Source organism: Staurois parvus, unplaced genomic scaffold, assembly GCF_062004578.1.
Source record: "Staurois parvus isolate SC_StPar_1 unplaced genomic scaffold, SC_StPar_1.0 ptg003065l, whole genome shotgun sequence".
Taxonomy (NCBI): Eukaryota; Metazoa; Chordata; class Amphibia; order Anura; family Ranidae; genus Staurois; species Staurois parvus.
The window spans coordinates 43,362-69,016 of record NW_028320861.1 but is presented as its reverse complement, the minus strand read 5'-3'; the positions used below and the strand labels follow the sequence as shown (position 1 = coordinate 69,016).

At 42.7% G+C, this 25,655-nt stretch overlaps 1 protein-coding gene across 1 annotated transcript in view; it reads right to left on the bottom strand.

Moving 5' to 3' along the window:
• The window catches only part of LOC149428644 (uncharacterized), a 119,533-nt gene extending 104,309 nt beyond the window's left edge, over positions 1-15,224 (bottom strand). The window contains exon 1 of the mRNA XM_089667159.1: positions 15,120-15,224. Coding sequence (XP_089523285.1) covers positions 15,120-15,204 — 85 coding nt within the window. The 5' untranslated portion in view covers positions 15,205-15,224. The remainder of the gene's footprint in view (positions 1-15,119) is intronic.
• Positions 15,225-25,655: the final 10,431 nt, after the last annotated feature.

Below are 25,655 nucleotides of genomic sequence, written 5' to 3'. Positions count from 1 at the left end.
TACTGGGAGACACCTGCTGGTGGTCACTGGAACTGCAGCTATCAGCTCAGAGAACCACAGTGCCATCAGCAGGTAAACTCAGCCCCAACAGATCCGGCAACTTGTTCTTTTGAATAATTAGCTTTGTTACATGGAGTAGAGTGTGCAGGTAACACTGACTTACGCGTTTTGGCAATAGAAATGAATAAAGCTTTCTGACTCTGGTTAAAGCTTATTGCCAAAACGTGTAAGCCAGCTTCACCTGAACACTATGGTGTTATTAAACATGAATGGAACCGCAGCGCACATGTCAGAACATCGCATGTTTCACATGTGCTGTGGGAATGTGTGCAATATCGCACATGTTCCAACATTGCATACATGTGAATGACACCTTGGAGAGATTTTCCCTCACTTCATGCTTTGGGGACAATGTTTTACTAGCCAGGAAGTGAGGGAAAATCTGCAATAGAGAAAACACAGAATTTTGGTCCCTACATGGAGCTGACAATTATAAGGAATACTCATATTATACAAAATGCAGCGATCTTTCATGAAGGATGGGCAAATTCTTGATTCACACACAGATTTCACATAACAGCTGCAAGTTTGAAAACGTAAAATCATTTGGTTGTATTAGTTGGTGCAATAAATGATATATACAGGTCTGTGTTCCCAGATACACAGCAATAAAAATACGATTGGAAGACATATAATAATAGCAGAATAGATAGGACCGCACTGACTGGGAGGTCACCGAGACATAGAACACTGACAATGACAAAGAACATGTTTGGGTGGACTGTCCCTTTAATAAATGTTGTATCCCAATATTCAATGGATGGAAATATGAACCGTACATTATGAGGATGGAAGTCAGAACTCTTCATACTGTTTTCTTTCTTTATATAAAACATGACCTAATCTAATTTAGAGGTATTAAACTAAAACATTGGATAATTCTTTTTTTTAATTATATTTTGTATTATAGTTATACACAAAAAAACATTTTTTTTTCACAACATAATCCTGTAAAAAGCGAGCCCTTCACTTTTTTGTTATACAATCTATAATCCAGCCATTAATATCACGAGAGCATCACCTTAATACTTATACACCTCATATGTTAAAGTTCTTAAGTCACACCCCAAGCCCCCCTATGCTCCATTCAGGGGCATATACCCCTCCATGTCCCCTAATCAGCTTTACTTTTTTTGTAGCCGTATTGCCCACCTCAATCTATTCCCTCAGCTCCAAGGATGCACAAAAAGATATCCATGGAGACCATATTGCAAAAATAGTCTCATCATTATCTTTTAACATTGCATGCAGTTACTTCCTCCATTCTCTGAAGGTATTGCATTTCCTCTACCCATTCCACTATTTAAGGGGGGTCTGAAGATTTCCAATACCTTGGTAGAATGGCTTTTGCAGTCATTAAAATTTTTTTTTAAAAAAACCCCTCCTTGATCTCCCTGACAGAGCCTGGGATGATGGACAGCAATGCCATCTGTGGAGTTTGAGTAATTTTGGTATTTGTTATAGATTGGTATACATCGAATACAGCTGACCAAAAAGGAACAATCCTGGGGCAGGGCCACCAAAGGTGGAGTAGTGTACCTAGGTGTGTTTTACATCTCCAATATTTGTTTGACTTTTGTGGGAATATTCTGTGCTTACTGGGTATTGGCTCCATCTTGATAATAGTTTAAAGCTCTTTTCCTGGATTCTGCTTACCGTGGACATTTTATGAGTCCACATAAACGCTTTAGTAATATCTTCCTAAGAAATTATACTTTCCAGTTCCTTTTCCCATTCAGCTATATAGTATGGTACTCCTGGAGTTATGGAAGACAACAGCATGATGTAAATAGTTGATATTGGACTTATTGGGACATGCATCCCTAAACATAGTTTTTCCTGAGCTGTAAAAGGTCTGTGTATGGGACCATTCTGTAAATGGTTTGTATAGAATTCCTAAACTGGAAATACACCAGACAGTTTCCCTGCACCTGATCGGTATCCGCAGACTATTCCCTTAAGGATTTTATATTATTCTCTGAAAGGGTATTATATATTTGAGAGATGGAGAGACTACTTAAGTAGTCTCTGTGTGTGTAGTCCTGGTGGAAAATCCAGGTTACCCAGGATTGATGTCATTGAACCTAGTCGAGATGGCTATAGTTTTTATTAAGTGATCCCAAATTTTTAGAAGCGGTGATAATAACAAGGGCAATTTAGTCTTTATTGGACATTTTTAATAGGTATCCAAGGCATTAGCAAAGGCGGTAGTGGGGATAGAAGAGCCTCTATCTGCATTCATTGTTTCTGCTTTGAATGATATACTGTATGCTATGTATGCTGTAAGTCTAGCCATATGGGCTGCTTTCTGGTAAAGTGCTAAGAGTGGTAATCCTAATCCTCCTCGGTGTTTCTTCCTTATAAGAACATTTATTTTTAATCTTGGTTTGGAACTAGTCCAAATATATTTTAAAAGTGCAGAGTGTACTGTTCCAAAGAACTTTTCAGGAATGCTTATATTGTAAAGTCTGAAATACCTACAGAAATCTTGGGAGGATATCCATCTTAGACAATGCCAGTCTACCCAACCACGAGGGGCATAAACCTGTCCACTGTTTTTGTTCCTGCTGCGTAACGTTGATTAGCAGTTGGTAGTTTAATGTATATAAATTCTCCTCTGTTGTAGTCAGATAAATATCCAAGTATTTCAGAGCTTTCTCTTGCCAGTGGAATGAAAAGTCTTCCTTTAAGGCATTTGTCTCCTCCTCAGAACGGGTTACTCTCAACAATTATTCAACAAATAGCACTATCCTTTCACAGAATAGAATCCCCACCAAGTTACTAACACAATCCTTCCCCTGAAGTACAAATAACATCAAAAATATAGTAAACTTGATTACCCTCTAATCAATATTAGTGTATAAACATAAAATCCAAACCCCAAAAGAATATAAAACAAAAAAACAAAAACCATCCAAAAAAAACAAAAACAAAAACAAAAAAAGTCCAAAATAAAGTCCCAAATTATTATTTCAAAATCTTTATCTGTGATATCTTAATTCTTCATATCTTCCAAAATCTTTGTGATATACTTCAAACCAGATCTTCATATACCTCAAAGAAAAGAACTCAACATGTGTGATATCTTCAAAGAAAAGGGGTATCTAAACAACCGTGCCACACGTGTTTCATGCACATAAAAAATAAATGTGCCACCACAACCGTGAAAAAGGAAAAATCCCTCAGCCTTAGGAGTCAATCCACTGCATACCACTAGAGGAAGTTCATAGTTACCCTCAGAATGGTATCAAGGGTCTGAGTATTTCTTTCCAACCTTTAAATATTCCTTCAGCCTTTCCAGCCACTTCCCACAGACCTCATAAACAGACCATGGATCAGTATGTATCATAAAAACTTATAGCACTTTATTGTAGCAACTTACATTCAAATAAGATGACATCAGCTTCAACATCACAAACGATATGTTCACAATCCTGCCTCTCCTCATAAGTGTATAGATTCCACACTATCTCACTCCCCAGGGGGAACCGATTGCCTGTGGTAAGTCCCCAGTACCTCAAAGCCCCATGAGGAATCCTCATGGGGCTTTGAGGTACTGGGGACTTACCACAGGCAATCGGTTCCCCCTCGGGAGTGAGATAGTGTGGAATCTATACACTTATGAGGAGAGGCAGGATTGTGAACATATCATTTGTGATGTTGAAGCTGATGTCATCTTATTTGAATGTAAGTTGCTACAATAAAGTGCTATAAGTTTTTATGATACATACTGATCCATGGTCTGTTTATGAGGTCTGTGGGAAGTGGCTGGAAAGGCTGAAGGAATATTTAAAGGTTGGAAAGAAGTACTCAGACCCTTGATACCATTCTGAGGGTAACTATGAACTTCCTCTAGTGGTATGCAGTGGATTGACTCCTAAGGCTGAGGGAATTTTCCTTTTTCACGGTTGTGGTGGCACGTTTATTTTTTATGTGCATGAAACACGTGTGGCACGGTTGTTTAGATACCCCTTTTCTTTGAAGATATCACACATGTTGAGTTCTTTTCTTTGAGGTATATGAAGATCTGGTTTGAAGTATATCACAACGATTTTGGAAGATATGAAGAATTAAGATATCACAGATAAAGATTTTGAAATAATAATTTGGGACTTTATTTTGGACTTTTTTTGTTTTTGTTTTTGTTTTTTTTTGGATGGTTTTTGTTTTTTTGTTTTATATTCTTTTGGGGTTTGGATTTTATGTTTATACACTAATATTGATTAGAGGGTAATCAAGTTTACTATATTTTTGATGATACTCTCAACAATTGTTTTCTGTATGTTAACCTCAAAGTCACTGACCACAGCAAATCCACTGAATTCTTTTATCAGCACTGGAAAGGCTATTGGAGGGTTTGAAATAGTAAATAGTCAATAAACAGGCACATTTTTCTGTTCCATATCGCCAATCCCAATACCCTGTAAGGAAGGATTATTTCTTATGGCAATGGCCAAATGTTCCATTGCCAGGATATGTGGGACAGGTGAGAGGGGACATCCTTGTCTTGTGACATTTCCTATGACTGTTTGATCTGATAGGATCCAATTGACTCTTAAAGTAGTAAGACATCAGGGAATCAGATTAGTGTGTATATAAAACCACCAATGCTTCAATGTAGATCACTCACATGTAAAGAAAGCTATATACTGCTCCAGTGGTCGGGACGGCAAGCACAAGGAACAGCCCCCAGATGGTGGAGCCAACAGCAACTGCAAGGCTAGAGGGAGACCCGCTAATGGTGGTAACAGATTGGTGTCTCTCCTCGCTCGTACCCAGCGACTGACAGGGAGTAGTGACAGGTTTGTGGGCAGCAAATGGATGGGCCGCAATGTGTTTCAGAGGCCCCTCCTCCTTTGTCAAGCAGGCCCGCCCCCCAAACAATGGGAAAAATATGAATTGTCTGGGATCTGGCAAGAACCAATCAGAAGGACATTGGAGGAGTCGGACCACGGGAAAGAGTGCCATAATCAGGACACAATATTGGGTGGAGTATGGAGGGGGAAGGGAAGTGAAAATACTTGTGTACAAATAAATTAGGGAAACCATGCAGCTAAGGAGTCGGGTCCACCTCACAAACCAATATGAAGTATGTCATAGACAATAGAGGGATGTATAGTATGCACTAGTCATAACAATTAAGAGGATAACAACCAGAGCAGTAAAGAAAACAAAACATAATGATAAAATAATGCAATAATATAATAAAATAAACTAGAAACACAACTCTGATGACTCAAATAACAATAACCTACTCCTATAAAAAGTGTTATAATACGATCTTGCACCTTAATAAACCAGTATAGAAAATGAAGGTGCAAAACGTGTAAGTTTGTCACACACCTGCAAAAACCTTTTACTGGTTCTGGGGGAAGAGGTACACATGTGCTTTGTGTGTATGGAGATATCTAACATCTTTCCTGGCTTATTGCCAAATTCCTAGAGATTTCACTTTACTTGTTTTGGATGGCGCATATATGAGATGTCTAAGAGAGAATATAATTGTGCTCTTTTCTGGGTTAATGCCGGATGTACCGCGCCATCTATATTTGTCTTGTGGCAATGCTCTAGGGAAAAAATATCCTTCAATAGTGCAGATATTTGATTGGATCTTTCCTTCTTTAATTTTGATCCTAATTGAATTAATTTACATCTTAGGACACATTTTAATGTTTCCCATTTAATTGACAGTTTAGTGGGGTCTGTCAGATGGGTTATTTTGAACTCATCTATGGTCCCCCTTAGGACCTGTAACACACACTCTTCTCTTAGTAATAATTCATTCAATTTCCATTAAGAACTCATTTTCAAAGTATGCGGTATACAAAAATTCAGGAAGACCGGATAGTGATCTGATCTAAGCTGAATAGCAATTTGAGATACAATTGCCAACTCAAAAACGAATGCAAGAAAAAAAGATTTATCCTACTTCCGGTTCCGGGGCCGCATGAGCTAGGGAATGGATCCCGCGGATCCGGAAACCTCAGCCTATAAAGTCAGCCCCCTGCACCAGGGGACTTCCCTGACCGGCACAGGAGTGCCCCCTGAGTCTCCCTCACCCGATCCTGTATGGATCGGTATCTGCAGCCGGCGACAGCCGGCCTTGATCCCGCAGCATGGTCCCTTGGGAGCAGCTCTCCCCCTCTCACAGCCAAGATGGCCGCCGCACACGCTCCTCACAACAGCAGCAGCAGCAGCAGCACAGATGCCAGAACATCTCACAAGGACACAGGGCCTGAGGCAGACCCAGGAGCAGGTAGGGGGGAGACACAGCCACCACACACCTCTCCACCAGGGCATGCTGACACCTGTAGTTCCATGGAACAATATGAAAGAATTGCACAGGCTGTGGCCTCCCTATTGTAACCTACCATTACACAGGCAGTAGACAGGGCTGTAACACAGGGCATAGAACAACTGAGAAGGGACCTGGGAGAAAACGTTAAATGCATAACTGAAGCGAAGCATTGCATCTCCGAACTGGCTAAGCTATACAGGTGGGGGCCACACAATCTAAGTGAGCGCAACAGAACATGCTGGACAAACTAGATGATTTAGAAAACCGCTAACGCAGAAATAATCTGCACATCATAGGCCTCCCAGAATCTTATAATTCAGTCTCATTGTCCGATATCAGTTCTAAACGCATTCCTGCAGCCCCAGATATACAACTCCACACCAGGTTGAAAGGGCACATCGCTTAGGCGCACCCTCCATTGACAGACGCACACCGCGCTTGACAATTGTCAAATATCTCAACTACGCTGACCGGGTAGCCATACTCAGTTCATTTCACAACTCACGTTCCCTATTGCTAGATGGTCACAAGCTATTACTATTTGCTGACTACTCTCAAGAAGTCTCCCGTAAAAGAAAAGCGTTCCAACAAATTTGCGGTACACTATTCCAAAAAGTGATCAAATTCACCCTCGCATATCCAGCTCCGCTCCGCTTCACTACGCCTACAGGAGTACCTAAATCATTTGTACACCCAGAGGAAGCCCTTCTGTACCTACAAAATAATCTTCCTGATGTCATGGGCCCTCAACCATCTCAGCATTCACCTCGAGACCCCACCCCGAGAGACCAGCGTAGTCCACGAAAAGAACCACCAAAGTGCCAACGCGTCAACTTTACCTCGGCAAAACAAAGACCGCCCTGATGATTGACGCTCACCCCATCTAGGTACCTGCTTACGGGTATTTAATACCTCAGGTTAATTCTCTCTTGTGCCTTACAATGATCTCAATCTGATGCAAAGTTAAGAAACTTCTCGGTTTCTGTTACCATGTTCTTTTCTAGCTATCACATGTTAGTATAGATACTGCATTTTAGTGCAATCTTTCACTGCGGCACTGAAGTGGAGGCTAGGGTGAGCTGCCCCTCCTTCATAGATGGTCCATGCGACTATCGGGGTCCTCCCTTGCCATTATTATTGCATTGGTCTATGCAGCCTCCCGGTGAAGAATCCACACCCTTCCACTTCCGGTAACGATCGGAGTTAACATGCGGAATAATGTGAAGTCCTTAATGCCTATTCAATTTATTGTTTATATTGTTTTTTTGATGGACCTCAGTTGGGTCACCCTGATATGTGAATCTCTCCCCCCATACTTTCCTTTCTCTTCCCTTTTCTTTCTACTTTCTGCTTACCTGGGGACCCTCCAATGCCTTCTTCTTCCATAACACACCGAGAGATCAGGACACATAACGACAGTTGCTACCACATAGAGTTGCTTCCAATTCTCCTTTGAACACCTCCATACTCACATTTCCATGACTCGTATAGTATCATGGAACATCAAGGGCCTGAGATCACCTCACAAACGTATGGCCATTCTTCGCCATCTCAAAGACTGAAAACAGACATTGCATTTCTTGAAGAAACACACTTGACACAAACAGACTTTTTGCACCTAAAAAAACTATGGGTGGGTCAGGTATTGGGATCGCCCTCACATAGAGGCAAAGCGGGAGTAATCATTCTCATACATAAGCATCTTACTCCGGACATTATAACGATAACTACAGATGATGAGGGACGATATGTTGCTGTACATGTCAAAGTTGGCTCCTCCTCCCTGATATTGGTCAACATATATGCCCCAAACTCCTCACCCAAGCCTTTCAGGATCTGTCCTCGAGAATAGCGAACTTCTTGCACCTCCCACTTGTGTTAGGAGGAGACTTCAACCTGTGTATGAATACACGAGAAGATAAGTTAAAATCTTCCACCTCAAATCACTTATCTCCCCCAACCCCCCCAACACACAAGATATTGAACAACTTTACAGAGGCATTACAACTCACAGACGTATGGGGGTTTATTTACTAAAGCTGGAGAGTCCAAAATCAGACTCACTTCTGCATAGAAACCAATCACCTTCCAGGTTTCATTGCCAAAGCTTCATTGAACAAGCTGAGGTTAGAAGCTGATTGGTTTCTATGCAGAAGGGAGTCTGATTTTGGACTCTCCAGCTTTAGTAAATAAACCCCATGGTGTCTGAACAATCCAGAAGGAAGAGAATATGCCTTCTTTTCTCCCATTCATCATACTCTGTCCAGAATTGATTATTTCTTTGTCAATCCCATATCATTAAAAAACGTTAAGGATTCTAACATACATGACATAGCAATCTCCGATCACTCCTCGATCTCTATATCAGTACAACAAGCACAACCTCATCAACACTCGTCTACATGGCCTTTCCCTTCCTATTTAGAAAATAATCAGGACCTTCTCTGGGTATTAAATGCTGCCTGGAGCGAGTTCTGCAATACTAATGCAGAGCACCGAGATAACCTCAATCTATTTTGGGAGACGGGCAAGGCAGTGTTGCGAGGCAGAATCATTGCATTTACTTCCACCTACAAGAAAAACCTACTTCAAAACTACACAGAAACAAACGCTAGTCTAAGACAGGCACAAAAAGATTTGGCAAGTCTCAACTCTCATGAACATAGGAAAGCTTGGTCAGAGGCCAAACAACACTTTGACACATGGGCAGCAGCTCAAGAAGCTACACGACAATCCTAAAGTGATCTGCGATTCCATAAATTTGGCAATAAGCCGGGAAGCTGCTAGCAAGACTATGTAAAAAACCATTCACACCTACCCTCTTCACATCTTTGATAGACACACAGGGACAGTTAAAAAGTGACCCTTCAGACATTATTTCTATATTAGAAAATTTCTACCAAAATCTCTATGGCTCGGACCCTATAAACACCGCTAGGGCCACCTCCTTCCTGGATCAAATCTCGTTGCCTCGATTAGACCCAAGTGCACTCCAAACTCTAAATGCTCCCATTACTCAATCGGACATTTCTCTAGCCATTAAAGCACTCACAAATGGTAAAGCCCCTGGGCCTGATGGCTACACAGTCGAATTTTACAAACTTATGGCCAAAACCTTTTCCCCACCTTACATTTGGTGTTTCAATAAATCCAGGGGGGAGGGGACTATTTACCCTCCGGATTTCAAGCCCACATAAAATTGACTGCCAAAAAAGACAAAGATCGGTCGGACCCTGGATCATATCGGCCAATATCCCTACTGAACCTAGACGCAAAACTCCTGTCAAAAATTATTGCTTCACGCCTTGCAACTGTACTACCCAGTCTCATCCATCCCTCACAAGCGGTATCACAAGCATTCATCCCCAACAGCTCAAGTTGTAGCTGCTGGCCTCATATCTAACCTGATTCAGTTGCACAAGGGCACTAGACAGGGATGCCCTCTATCCCCTTTACTTTTCAATCTGGCCCTGGAACCATTAGCACACTTTCTGTTATTCCACTCCGACCTCCATGGTATCACAATTGGTCAACAGGAGTTGAGACTTGCTTTATTCGCAGATGATATTCTAATTTTCACCTCTCACCCATCTTTAGACTTGACATACATACAGCATATTTTCTCCTCCTTCCGCCTATGCTCAGAACTCAGAATAAACTTCTCTAAAAGTGAGGTGCTCCCACTATTTCAATCTTGCCCTCTGTTATGGACTCAAAACTCGATCTTTAAAATTGCTCATAAACATATCACATATCTAGGCATAAAGATAGGGAAATTAGCTTCTTCTCTATACTCACTTAATTTTACGCCAACGATTGCTAAAATCATTGGGGAACTGGAGATGTGGAGGGAATTACCACTTTCACTTTTGGGCAGATCACATCTTTTTAGGATTGTGCGTTTCCCAAAACTTCTCTATCCACTCCAAACCATACCTCTTCTTCTCAAACACAGCGACATAACTAAATTAAATCGGGCACTTTCAAAATTTTTATGGAGAGCCAAACGTCTCCGTATAGCATTCGCCAAAATATATTTTTACCACGAAGCGAAGGAGGCTCTGGTCTCCCAAATGTGCAAGTCTACAATCTCTCCTGCCTGCTACATGTAGGTTTAGACTGGCTCACTCACTCCTCCAAATATTCCAACTACCGCATTGAATCTGCAATAGCGCATCCTCATGATCTCACAGCCCTATTACACTCCAATGTCAACTCTCTCCCGCCTCACCTAAAATATAATTCACTCATCCGCGACACCCTTATTGCATGGAGGGAAGTCAGGCGTAAACTGGGGGTGTCACCGTGACTGTCTCACTTTTTCCCTATTTATCATAACCCCTCTTTCTCTCCCCCGCAATCCTATGATGCTTATGAAACTTGGTCAAATCAAAATTTAACTCTGGTACAACACCTGTATGACACCTCTACGGGCTCCACAAAACCTCTCAACGAAATTCTACAAACCTATGGACTACCAGCACACCACTTCTTCTATATTCTTCAAGTAAGGAACTATGTCAATTACGTTGCACCCATCAAATATAATAGATTTTGTACAACATTCCTTGATGTTTTGGCAAACTCTCGAAAATATAAAATATCATACATATACAGACCCCTGAACCTATCGTACTCCAAACCCTTCAAGTCATAAAATGCTGCGAAATCCTGGGTCAAAGATTTTGACAATGCATTTACAGCTGAACACTTACTGTCAGGCTTTAACTCCACATGTGCCTTCAATAATAATGAATTCTGGCGTGAACAGCAACTCAAGATTCTACACCGTGCCTACATGCCCTGTCTCTACTCAAGAAATGACCGGGCTCTGTCTACTTGCCCTCTCTGTGGAAAGCAAAAACCTTCTCTACACCATAGACTTTGGCTCTGCCCTATTATCTCCACATTCTGGAAGCAAGTGGTCAACTTCATATCAAGCATAACTACTTTTCAACTCCCCATTAACCCGCTACCTCTTCTTTTCGGATACATGGATCAACCACCCATCCGTCTCTTCTCTTCTCAAACATCCTCTTTCAGAAATAATAAACCCTGGATATCCACATGCCTACTAATAGCAAGACGGGCTATTCTCTGAAAATGGGTCTCCAACTGCCCTCCTACTCTATGAGACATCAAATAAGAGCTCAACTCTCTTTTACATCTTGACAGACTTGCTCTAATCTCTTCCCCAACCTCCTCAAAAGAGTCCCTTTATCTACGTAAATGGGAATTCAGCATCACAGGATCCATGTCCGCAACAGAGCAGACATTCTTTCTCCAGAATTCTAGCCTATTGAGCCGTCTATTGTAATCTCCCATGAGTCCCGAGTCATTGGTGCCATGGTATACATGACTGTTCATTTGTGGGGTTGATAGCTATGCTGTTATAAGGCACTGTTTCCACCATACTTGCTCCCTCTCCGCTTCTTTATGCTTTTCCTCTACCTTCTTCCTCTTCTATATCTTGACCCTTTGATTAACCTCTTACTTTAGGTTTGTATATACTCTAGGCTCACACAAGGTTACAGAAGCCTACATCAAGCAGCTGGAGTGTGACATATCCTCCATTCCACTCTACTTTTGGCAGAAACCAAGATTACTGACTTCCCTCTCTTCCTCTCTCCTCTCTTTTCTCTCTTTATACCACCTCTCTATGGCCTAAATAGGTCCCTGGACAACATCTCCGTCTCCAAGTATTTTCCTTTACTCCAGCTCACACAGCCCTTCAACCATCTCTTATCACTATCTTTCATCACTGAACCACTTCAGCTATTACATCTACTCTTTATTCTTTCCCCTCACACTCTTAATTTTTCTGCTCTATCTCCCCCCACCCCCTTATCTAGCCCCAGTTTCTATAACTATGATTGTCTCTTTTTTCATCACCCCCCCTTTTGGTTTGTTAATGATGAATAACAGCTGACACCTGTGTACATCCCAACCATCTAATTCTACTCTCTTGCTTATTAGCTCTTCTCTCTACACACATGCTATTTTCTCATCATTTTCTTTATGACCTTCTCTCATTACTCCACTGACCAATTATGATGATACTTCGATGTTACATTGGTGTCATATTTGCTTCGTCATTGTTATGTATACCCTGTAAAAACCCAATAAAAATTTCTTTAAAATAAAAAAAAATATTTATCCTACTATATGATATGTGTGGCACCGAGAAGAATGTAAAGTCCCTCTCACTGGGTGCAATACCCACCAGACGTCTACTAATAGTAGTAGATTGGATCCTTCTTATTCTGCACGTTTCCCTGATCTCAGATCAAATATATCACAGACTGAATCTGACAAATGTCTTTTTGCACCAAAGTAACCGATTACATTTAAAGGGAAAATAAATGAGTACATAAGATGACTGTATTGGTGGTCACACACTTATTCATATGATCATACAATCAATCATTCAATGTCACTAAAATAATCAAATTACATAAAAAGTCACAAATCAAAAGCCCTCCATTCAGATGTTTTTGAGCTCTCAATAGACTTCAACTCTGCAAAGTCAATCAGTCGTGGTGGAATTTGTCCACTGTTTCTGTTCAATTGAACAAATATCTGTGTCAGAGAACTGACTGTAATTCAGATTGATTATTATTTATATGATAGCTGGGATTTTTGATCAATATTTTCAGTCAATTGCAGTGAGTCCCATCTGATACTTGTGCAGTTCCACTTATTAATTATTCAGTAGTGGTGTTCTCCAGGATTCATTGTTATTAGGGGTGTACCCCAAGGATCAGTGTTATTAGTGGTGTACCCCAAGGATCAGTGTTATTAGTGGTGTACTCCAAGGATCAGTGTTATTAGAGGTGTAACTCAAGGATCAGTGTTATTAGTGGTGAACCCCAAGGATCAGTGTTATTGGTGATGTACCCCAAGGATCAGTGTTATTAGTGGTGTACCCCAAGGATCAGTGTTATTAGTGGTGTACCCCAAGGATCAGTGTTATTAGTGGTGTACCCCAAGGACCAGTGTTATCAGTGATGTACCCTAAGCATCAGTGTTATTAGTGGTGTACCCCAAGGATCAGTGTTATTAGTGGTGTTCCCCAAGGATCAGTGTTATTAGTTGTGTACCCCAAGGATCAGTGTTATTAGTGGTGTACCCCAAGGATCAGTGTTATTAGTGGTGTACCCCAAGGATCAGTGTTATTAGTGGTGTACCCCAAGGATCAGTGTTATTAGTGATGTATCCCAAGGTTCAGTGTTATTAGTGGTGTACCCCAAGGCTCAGTGTTATTAGTGATGTACCCCAAGGTTCAGTGTTATTAGTGGTGTACCCCAAGGATTGGTGTTATTAGTGGTGTACCCCAAGGATCAATGTTATTAGTGGTGTACCTCAAGGATCAGTGTTATCAGTGGTGTACTCCAAGGATCAGTGTTATTAGTGGTGTACCCCAAGGATCAGTGTTATTAGTGATGTACCCCAAGGATCAGTGTTATTAGTGGTGTACTCCAAGGATCAATGTTATTAGTGATGTACCTCAAGGATCAGTGTTATCAGTGGTGTACTCCAAGATTCAGTGCTATTAATGGTGTACCCCAAGGATCAGTGTTATTAGTGGTGTACCCCAAGGATCAGTGTTTTTAGTGGTGTACCCCAAGGATCAGTGTTATTAGTGGTGTACCCCAAGGATCAGTGTTATTAGTGGTGTACCCCAAGGATCAGTGTTATTAGTGGTGTACTCCAAGGATCAGTGTTATTAGTGGTGTACCCCAAGGATCAGTGTTATTAGTGGTGTACTCCAAGGATCAGTGTTATTAGTGGTGTACCCCAAGGATCAGTGTTATTAGTGGTGTACTCCAAGGATCAGTGTTATTAGTGGTGTACCCCAAGGATCAGTGTTATTAGTGGTGTACCCCAAGGATCAGTGTTATTAGTGGTGTACCCCAAGGATCAGTGTTTTTAGTGGTGTACTCCAAGGTTAAGTAGATTGATTAAAAAAAAAGAGCTGGATGCATTCCTAATTGCACAAAATTTAACTGGAATTTTAAATAATATTACCGGGGTTTGTTGATCCAGGAAATATCTAAATAATTGATTAACTTTTTGGCGCTGGAGCAGATTGGATCATGCTTTATATAGTTTTTTTGGCCTTCCTCTGGATCAGCTGTGGATATTGGATTCTGTATATGGAATTTATTTATGTATTTATTTTATTGCTGAATGTATATGGACTTGAGTCTTTTTTTCAACCTGACTAACTATGCAACTATATTCAGCAATTGGTGGAAACATAAATGGAACTGCAGTCTCACTATCGATTTGTCTGAACCTATTGCACAACCAAACTTCAATCCTCCCTGTTCCTTGCACATCAGTCTTTGGAAATGTCCCTGCAAAGCTTTGAGAAGATCCTTCTTCATTAGTATATTTGATGCTGGAAAATTAGAGAATGCAATAAAACCCAAAGCTCTATGGTAATATAACAAATATATAACTATAAATCTGATTGGATACGGATTATATTGTAATTGCACTTATAGCTTGGAACCTTGTAAGGAAGATGTGATCTTCTCAACACCTTCTTGTGTCTTCCCATGGACTTTATGAATCATGCTGGTCACATACATTAAGATTTAGTTTTAGATGTGACCTGACTTCCCAACCATTTTACCAACCCCTGTGTAATGTGGTGGTCTATCTGTCTGGAAATGGTGTGAATGGATTCTCTATGTGGGTCTTCATTTTGCATAGCTGTTGGTTGATTATAGATCTGTCACCACTGGGTACTCACCCTCCATCATGTTGTCTCCATCCACTGCACAGAAGAAGGTGACCCCATGTAGAAGGAGGAGAGGTAAAAGTAGACGGACTTCCATCCTGCAGGCTGAGCACCGAGCAATGAAAGAAGAATCAATTAATGAAACTGAGAATGATGGATCTTTTTCAGTAGAAGGATATGAGCTGTCATCAGAATTGGATGACTTCTACTCATATCTGGATGAATGTCGATGATATCTCACAATTCTGTACATTTGGTTACAATGATAAAACTTGTGTTTCAGACCGTTACAGCTGGAATTGCTCCAAGTGCCACTTGTGTAAGCTGATGAATAAGCATGTGACAAACAGTCAGTCATTGTATCTCTTGGGGGATCTGAAATATTCAATAAATGTCTAAAAACCTAATGTCTTAAAATAAGTCTTGCATAATTACATACAGTATACCTGTAGAGTCTGTAAATAAGCCAAAAAGAAATTTTCTGTAATAGATAAAACATTATACAAACCCTTTCAGTGGCCCAGTTCCCTCCATTCCAGGAATGCAGGCTCCATTAGTCTCTTCACCATTTAAAGTCTACCTCCAGGTTTCATTTAACTTTCGTTTGTTGACCAAGCTTGCCACTCTTACATCACTGTATAGACTGTATGCAGTATTTGCTCTGGCAGCAGTACAGGGACTTTCCATTCCGTTACTGGAATAAAATCGAGATGATCAGGGTGTTGGTCAGCCATTGACAGGAAGCCACAGGCCCTCAACATGAGGTGGTACATTACGAGGTTTGACCCCTTCCCTGGCAAAGCACCTTCTTCCCATGTTGATGAGAACAAGGGCCTCTTTCCTACAATCCTATCCCTGTGGTTTTAGAGTCTGCAGGTAGAGACTTATTGGAATCTGGAAGCCCCCTTCCACAATATGGAGCACCCAGATTCTGCATCCTCATATGAATGAATAAATGTACATAATACTCCTAGTGATGTATTAAAAAAATGTAAAGTGAAAAAAAATTCAAAGACACTGTTTTTACTATATAAAAAATGATGCCTGACATGTGCCCACCTGTGAAAGAAAAAGTCTGATTGGAAGGTCCTGGTGTTCATTGGGAGGTACCTCAAGCCTTTTTTTTGTGGCGGTCTACCATTAACACATTAACATCCACACCATTCCCACATCTAGGATAAGGGTCTGGCATAGATGAATGGAATCCCCGGCTGCTTTGTTTACAAACAGAACAAAGAGGCTGGGAACTGTTATTTTGCCAGCAGTTTAAACTCATTTTTCTTTGTATATGTCGGTGTTGCTGTAGTAGGTTGTATACATCATACAGATGAGCCTCTTCACAGGCAGGGTCAGGACATCCCCCAGGCATGGTTTTTAATGAAACTTTGCATTTTAAATCTTTCACTTTAAGTGTTATGAAAATCAATGCTTTCGAACAAATAACATGTTAAGTGGTTGTAAACCTGGACCATGAAAAATGAACAAAGCATATCATTCTATAGTGTCTACTTGCCTATATCCAAAGTACTGAGTTTAAGTCATTTCCAGCAGGTCTTCCTGACTCCAAGAAATCACAGGTGACAGGGGAGGGGCTTGTGATCACAGCCTGTGATTGACGTCCTCAGCTGTGCATGTTTCCCTATGAGATTGTGCAGAGTGGTGTGTCCATTTTCTTCACTCAGAGCTCAGATTATACTCAGCTCTCCTGCCTGAGGTGTGCAGTGCATGACATCAGATCTCTGCCTCCTGCCTTCTTGAAGCTCAGAAGAGCTGTGTGAATTCTGCAATTTAAATGGCTGTAGAGGAGAGAGGGCAGCAGATAAACAGCTACAACTTATATAGGAGGATTTGGACTCCTTGTATCACCTGAGGCTAGTCACTTCACTTGGTATATGTAAGGGTTTACAACCAGTACAAGAGCCCAGTCCCCATGCCATTTGTTTGACAATTCCTTGTCTATTAGCTCAGAAACTATCTAAAACATGTTCTCTTAACAATGCTTGAACACAACCCAGGCGTTTTCTGCTCATCATTATTCTCTTTAACAAAAAATGGGCTTTTTTCAGGGGAGGTATTTTAGGGTTTTTCATTTATTTTGTGTTTTTTAACCTCCCTGGCGGTATTCCCGAGTGTAGTTCGGGGTAAAGTTTCAGTAGCAAAAGCGGTAACCCTGAACTACACTCAGGAATACACTGCAGCGTTGCTCCGGGATCTGTTCTTCTCTTACCTTGTCCTGCGCTCCCGCGATGTCCCCCCTGCAGTGTCCCCGGCCATGTCCTCCGGCCGATGCCAGCATCTGTCTTCTGGCTTCCGTTCCCTGCAACGTCAGGACGTACGGGGATGGAACTGGAGGGAAATTTGAAAGTTGTAAAAGTGACATTCACTAAATACAGTAAATTCTGATAGTATTCCATTCCTGTATCAAACCATTTCACATACATTTTGTCCCGAGTGCTTTGTCCGGCGCCCTGTCTGCATTTTTACTGTTCTTTCTGCCTGGAAACTGAGAAACGTCCATGGCGTCCAAAAAGCGTCCCTTTATGTCAAAAGTAGTTTTAGACCGGCTAGAGAACAGCGATAGTAAATCAGAACCACTTGCAGAATTGAGTGATAACGATTTGTGGGGGAAATTCCTCATCAGACACTGAAAACGATTCTGCGACTGAGCTCAGCAATGTGCGAACTTGGCGCTCTATTTCACATTTCAGTGTTTTTGGTTTGATTATATTATTGAATTAAATGTATTATTATATTTTTATTTTTTATGATTATTTATTAAATTATAATTTATGATTTTGTGTTTAAAATTTTAACATACCCGGGATGTTTACTAGACTCTTGTTCGGACAGATTTCAGTGAGTTATTCCTAAAAATTACAGGCCGACAATAAAAAAACAACATATTTCCATGCAAAAAAATGTACCGCTTTGAGTACAGAAATACTGACATAATCAGACCGCTAGGGAGGTTACTGTATTTATTTGTTTATTTTTTTTGACAGGGCTGTTATTTTACGATAAACTGTTATTTTATTTTTTTAATACATGGCATCCCATTAAAAAGTGGGCCTTTGTTTTAGGGTGATATTTTAAGGTTTTTATTTCCTTTGTAGTTTTTTACATTTTTATTTTCTGTTGATTGGGCCTTTGTAGGCTTGGTGTGCTCAGTGTGGAGCCGTGATTTCCCTGACCTTCCACTTGAGTGTTCTTGGAGCTGCCTTTTGTTCATAGCACATGGCGGCATCTTTTGAAAGAAAAATATAACTAAGTGCAAGAGCAATGAGCATATAACCCACCTCTCCTTATATCACTCACATTCACTGCTCTCCTCTATCCCCAGAGATGATGACATTAAGGCTGGCCATACATTATACAATTTTCTAGAGATTTTTGGTTTAGATTTACCGAAAACCATATATTAGGAGGTCAAAACTAATAACACTTTCAATTGTATCCAATTAGGCGGGCTCTTGCACTACATAGTTGAACTTAAATCTAAGAGAAATTGGGCAGAAATTGGACAGAAAATTGTATAGTTTATGGCCAGCCTTAGGCACACATCATTCAGCCCTATTATCCCTGATTAACCACTTGAAGATGGGACTGTTTCACCCCCATCCTGCCCAGGTTATGTTTCAGATTTCACCATAGTCACACTTTGATAGTTACTCACGTAACACTGTGCCCAAATTATTATTTTTTTTTATTTTTTGAGACAGATGGAGCTTTCTTTTGGTGGCATTTAATCACCGGTGTTTTTTTTTTTTTTTTTGCTAAATAAAGGGAACATTTTGGAAGAGAAGCATTTTTCTTAGTTTCTCTTTGACAACTTTGTAAATAAATAATCTTGCTTCACAAATGTATTCTGCTCCATTTCTCTGGTGAAATCAGTGCACAGCTGTAGAGTCTACAAACTATCATACATACAGTATATACAGTGTATTCGAACATTGATCAAAACTGATTATCTGACTGCCTATCATTTCTGGAGGCCCGAAAATGCTAGAAAAGTACAAATACCCCCATTTTGGAAAGTAGACAGTCTGAGGTATTTAGTAAAAGGCATGCTGATTTTTCTTTTAAGTTATAATTTTTACCAAAATATATTGGAAAATGAGGAAATTTAACAACATGTATTTTTTTTGTTCACAAAGTTGTCATTAACAAGCTAATCCTCACACACTGTATAACCCCCCCCCCCAAAGAAAACATTCTGTTATTGTTCCCAATTATGGGGATACCACATATGTGGGACTTTTTCACAGCCTAACCACTTACTGAGGCCCAAAATCCAACCAGCACTTTCAGGTTTTTTAGAGGATTAATTAATGTACCTAGTAGGGATGGGCTGTATGTTCAAGTCGAACACAAGTTCAACTCGAACATGGGTCGTTCGTGTGTTCACTGAACACACGCATGGTATGGGTTTTCAGCGGGCTGTTCGCCTGCCACACCCCACAATGCACTGCTCCCTGACAGTGCACTGTGATTGGTCAAAGTAATGCACCTGACCACAGGTCAGGTGCATTGCTTTGACCAATCACAGCGCATGATGACATCACGCCCCCTTGTGACATCATGACAGTATATAAGAACTGTAATTGCAGGTGCAGCTGTCAGACAGCAGGAACCGGCGTGGACAGCGGAGTGTTTTCTTTTTTTCTTTTTTGGGCATCGTGACTGATGTTGGATCTACTTCCGGGGACCTTTTTTAATTTTTATTTTTAATAAAGGACTTGTCAAAGACTTTCTCCTGTCCTTTTTTACTCTACACTAGAGATGAGCGAATCGAAGTATCCGAAGTGGAATTCGAGTCGAATATCGGAAAAATTTCGATTCGTGCCGAATCCGAAAAAAAGCCTAATTCGGACGCGCGAATCGAAATTTTTCAGAAAATGGCGGCTGACATGTGCGGCGACGGAGCGGGGATGTCTGGGAAGGCGCGCAGACAAGGCGCGCTGACCCATAATGCATTCCTCAACTACATGTGATCGCATCAGCCAATCAGCAGCCAGCCAGCCAGCACTGTGTAATGGTCGAGCTATAAATAGCGGCCATTTTGGAATTCTTCATTTGCCTGCAGTTATTGAACAGAGGCAGACCGCTCTGTACTAGGGACAGGGACAGAGTTAGGGCCACAGAAACGATAATTGGGGACAGAGAAAAGTTACTTAGGGACAGAGAACCATTACTCAGGGACACAGACTTGTTAATGAGGGCCACAGAATCGTTATTTAGGGACAAAGAAACGCTAGTTAGGGCCACAGAATTCATAATCAGGGACAGACAGAATTGTTACTCAGTGCCAGAGAATTGTTACTTAGGGCCACAGAAACGTTATTAGGGCCACAGAATTGTTACTCAGGGACAGACAGAATTGTTACTGAGTGCCAGAGAATTGTTACTCAGGGACAGACAGAATTGTTACTGAGTGCTAGAGAATTGTTACTTAGGGCCACAGAAACTTTAATTAGGGCCACAGAATTTTTACTCAGGGACAGACAGAATTGTTACTGAGTGCCAGAGAATTGTTACTCAGGGACAGACAGAATTGTTACTGAGTGCCAGAGAATTGTTACTTAGGGCCACAGAAACTTTACTTAGGGCCACAGAATTGTTACTCGCACAGACACAGAATTGTTACTCGCACAGACACAGAATTGTTACTGAAGGCCACAGAACTGTTACTTAGGGCCACAGAATTGTTACTCGCACAGACACAGAATTGTTACTCGCACAGACACAGAACTGTTACTGAGGGCCACAGAACTGTTACTTAGGGCCACAGAATTGTTACTCGCACAGACACAGAATTGTTACTCAGGGCCACAGAACTGTTACTTAGGGACAAAGAAACGCTAGTTAGGACCACAGAATTCATACTCAGGGACAGACAGAATTGTTACTGAGTGCCAGAGAATTGTTACTCAGGGACAGACAGAATTGTTACGGAGTGCCAGAGAATTGTTACTCAGGGCCACAGAAACTTTACTTAGGGCCACAGAATTTTTACTCAGGGACAGACAGAATTGTTACTGAGTGCCAGAGAATTGTTACTCAGGGACAGACAGAATTGTTACGGAGTGCCAGAGAATTGTTACTCAGGGCCACAGAAACTTTACTTAGGGCCACAGAATTTTTACTCAGGGACAGACAGAATTGTTACTGAGTGCCAGAGAATTGTTACTCAGGGACAGAAAGAATTGTTACTGAGTGCCAGAGAATTGTTACTTAGGGCCACAGAAACTTTACTTAGGGCCACAGAATTTTTACTCAGGGACAGACAGAATTGTTACTCAGTGCCAGAGAATTGTTACTCAGGGACAGACAGAATTGTTACTGAGTGCCAGAGAATTGTTACTCAGGGCCCCAGAAACTTTACTTAGGGACACAGAATTTTTACTCAGGGACAGACAGAATTGTTACTGAGTGCCAGAGAATTGTTACTCAGGGACAGACAGAATTGTTACTGAGTGCCAGAGAATTGTTACTTAGGGCCACAGAAACTTTACTTAGGGCCACAGAATTGTTACTCGCACAGACACAGAATTGTTACTCGCACAGACACAGAACTGTTACTGAGGGTCACAGAAACTTTACTTAGGGACAAAGAAACGCTAGTTAGGGCCACGGAATTCATACTCAGGGACAGACAGAATTGTTACGGAGTGCCAGAGAATTGTTACTCAGGGCCACAGAAACTTTACTTAGGGCCACAGAATTTTTACTCAGGGACAGACAGAATTGTTACTGAGTGCCAGAGAATTGTTACTCAGGGACAGACAGAATTGTTACGGAGTGTCAGAGAATTGTTACTCAGGGACAGACAGAATTGTTACTGAGTGCCAGAGAATTGTTACTTAGGGCCACAGAAACTTTAATTAGGGCCACAGAATTTTTACTCAGGGACAGACAGAATTGTTACTGAGTGCCAGAGAATTGTTACTCAGGGACAGACAGAATTGTTACTGAGTGCCAGAGAATTGTTACTCAGGGACAGACAGAATTGTTACTGAGTGCCAGAGAATTGTTACTTAGGGCCACAGAAACTTTAATTAGGGCCACAGAATTTTTACTCAGGGACAGACAGAATTGTTACTGAGTGCCAGAGAATTGTTACTCAGGGACAGACAGAATTGTTACCGAGTGCCAGAGAATTGTTACTCAGGGACAGACAGAATTGTTACTGAGTGCCAGAGAATTGTTACTTAGGGCCACAGAAACTTTAATTAGGGCCACAGAATTTTTACTCAGGGACAGACAGAATTGTTACTGAGTGCCAGAGAATTGTTACTCAGGGACAGACAGAATTGTTACGGAGTGCCAGAGAATTGTTACTCAGGGCCACAGAAACTTTACTTAGGGCCAGAGAATTTTTACTCAGGGACAGACAGAATTGTTACTGAGTGCCAGAGAATTGTTACTCAGGGACAGACAGAATTGTTACCGAGTGCCAGAGAATTGTTACTCAGGGACAGACAGAATTGTTACTGAGTGCCAGAGAATTGTTACTTAGGGCCACAGAAACTTTAATTAGGGCCACAGAATTTTTACTCAGGGACAGACAGAATTGTTACGGAGTGCCAGAGAATTGTTACTCAGGGCCACAGAAACTTTACTTAGGGCCAGAGAATTTTTACTCAGGGACAGACAGAATTGTTACTGAGTGCCAGATAATTGTTACTCAGGGCCCCAGAAACTTTACTTAGGGCCACAGAATTTTTACTCAGGGACAGACAGAATTGTTACTGAGTGCCAGAGAATTGTTACTCAGGGACAGACAGAATTGTTACTGAGTGCCAGAGAATTGTTACTTAGGGCCACAGAAACTTTACTTAGGGCCACAGAATTGTTACTCGCACAGACATAGAATTGTTACTGAGGGCCACAGAACTGTTACTTGGGGCCACAGAAACGTTAATCAGGGACACAGAATTGTTACTGAGGGCCACAGAACTGTTACTTAGGGCCACAGAATTGTTACTCGCACAGACACAGAATTGTTACTCAGGGACACAGAATTGTTACTCATGGACACATAATCGTTTAATTAAAGAGTATGTCAGACAACATGCAGAGGAGTGGCAGAGGAGGCAATGTTTTAGGAGCGAGCAGACGTGGCAGCAGAGGAAGGGGTCGAGGCAGCACTATTCGCAGCCAGAGGCCAGTGCTCCCGGTGGCATCCAGCAGTCGTGTCTCCACCGACAACCCTGCCGTCGTCGATTGGTTGGCTCGGTCGTCTTCCTCTTCCCAGGTCACCTTTGACACCTACAGCCAACGGTCAGTGGGTACGTCAGACACAACCGTTAGTTGGCATGGCCCGGGACCTAGCCCACTGAAATCACGTGTCCTCTACCTGCCCCTGTCCTTTGGTGTTCCCTCACCAAGCGAAGTATCGCATGCTGTGGGCTCAGCCCCACTGTACAGTGAGGAAGAGCTAACAGAGGGCGGTCAGGAACGGGGGGAGACATCCGCCTTTTCAGCAGCTAGGCGAAGAAGTAGTGGCGAGGAGAGTGGCCCGGTAGCCGGTCTAGAGACAGGTCTGTCTCCTGACCCAGACGCAGCCGAGGGGGCTAGTAGTGAGGCGGAGACCCTACTTGATGATGAGGAGGTTGATCGCACTTGGCAGCCTCGTCGTCATCAGGCAATTTCTTCCGCATCATCAGGAGAAGAGGGTGGCAGCTTGGCAGTGAGCGAAACAGTCGGTGGGTTGCCCAGGAGACAGCAGGAGGGTCGCAGCAGTGTCAGTGGAAGCAGTGTCAGTGGAGCCAAACGGCCACGGAGTAGAGCACCAGCTCCACTGCAGCCTACCACCACGGCCAGTAGTGGTGCCGGTGTGCACGGAGGAAGCAGCAGTCAGCCAGTGAGGAGTATCGGGGGCAAAGTTTCCTACTCGGCGGTGTGGCAATTTTTCGTCAAGCCGCCCGAGGAAGTAAACGTAGCTGTATGTCGACTATGTGGCCAGAAAGTCAAGCGTGGCCAGGGGGCCCATGTTGGGACTATTTGGGCCATGTTGGGACAATGGGAGACCTCCCATTGCTGCTGTCTCCATCGTCACACTCTGCCATGTGCCACTTTCAGGTCTCCTCACACACTGCTGGTGTGTTCAGTTTTTTGACATAGGGTGCTGGCAGATTACGGGCCTCCCATAGCTGCTGCCAGGCCCCTAATCTGCCATAGGCCCCTATATACCGCCTCCTCATGCTGCTGCCAGGTCCAGAGTCTCTCATGGGTCCCTGTACGGCCTCCCATTGCTGCTGTCTCCATCGCCACACTCTGCCATGTGCCACTTTCAGGTCTCCTCACACTGCTGGTGTGTAGAATTTTTTGACATAGGGTGCTGGCAGATTAAGGGCCTCCCATAGCTGCTGCCAGGCCCCTAATCTGCCATAGGCCCCTATATACCGCCTCCTCATGCTGCTGCCAGGTCCAGAGTCTGTCATGGGTCCCTGTACGGCCTCCCATTGCTGCTGTCTCCATCGCCACACTCTGCCATGTGCCACTTTCAGGTCTCCTCACACTGCTGGTGTGTAGAATTTTTTGACATAGGGTGCTGGCAGATTAAGGGCCTCCCATAGCTGCTGCCAGGCCCCTAATCTGCCATAGGCCCCTATATACCGCCTCCTCATGCTGCTGCCAGGTCCAGAGTCTGTCATGGGTCCCTGTACGGCCTCCCATTGCTGCTGTCTCCATCGCCACACTCTGCCATGTGCCACTTTCAGGTCTCCTCACACACTGCTGGTGTGTAGAATTTTTTGACATAGGGTGCTGGCAGATTAAGGGCCTCCCATAGCTGCTGCCAGGCCCCTAATCTGCCATGGGCCCCTATATACCGCCTCCTCATGCTGCTGCCAGGTCCAGAGTCTGTCATGGGTCCCTGTACGGCCTCCCATTGCTGCTGTCTCCATCGCCACACTCTGCCATGTGCCACTTTCAGGTCTCCTCACACACTGCTGGTGTGTAGAATTTTTTGACATAGGGTGCTGGCAGATTATGGGCCTCCCATTGCTGCTGCCAGGCCCCTAATCTGCCATAGGCCCCTATATACCGCTTCCTCATGCTGCTGCCAGGTCCAGAGTCTCTCATGCCATGTGCCACTTTCAGGTCTCCTCACACTGCTGGTGTGTAGAATTTTTTTGACATAGGGTGCTGGCAGATTAAGGGCCTCCCATAGCTGCTGCCAGGCCCCTAATCTGCCATGGGCCCCTATATACCGCCTCCTCATGCTGCTGCCAGGTCCAGAGTCTGTCATGGGTCCCTGTACGGCCTCCCATTGCTGCTGTCTCCATCGCCACACTCTGCCATGTGCCACTTTCAGGTCTCCTCACACACTGCTGGTGTGTAGAATTTTTTGACATAGGGTGCTGGCAGATTAAGGGCCTCCCATTGCTGCTGCCAGGCCCCTAATCTGCCATAGGCCCCTATATACCGCTTCCTCATGCTGCTGCCAGGTCCAGAGTCTCTCATGCCATGTGCCACTTTCAGGTCTCCTCACACTGCTGGTGTGTAGAATTTTTTGACATAGGGTGCTGGCAGATTAAGGGCCTC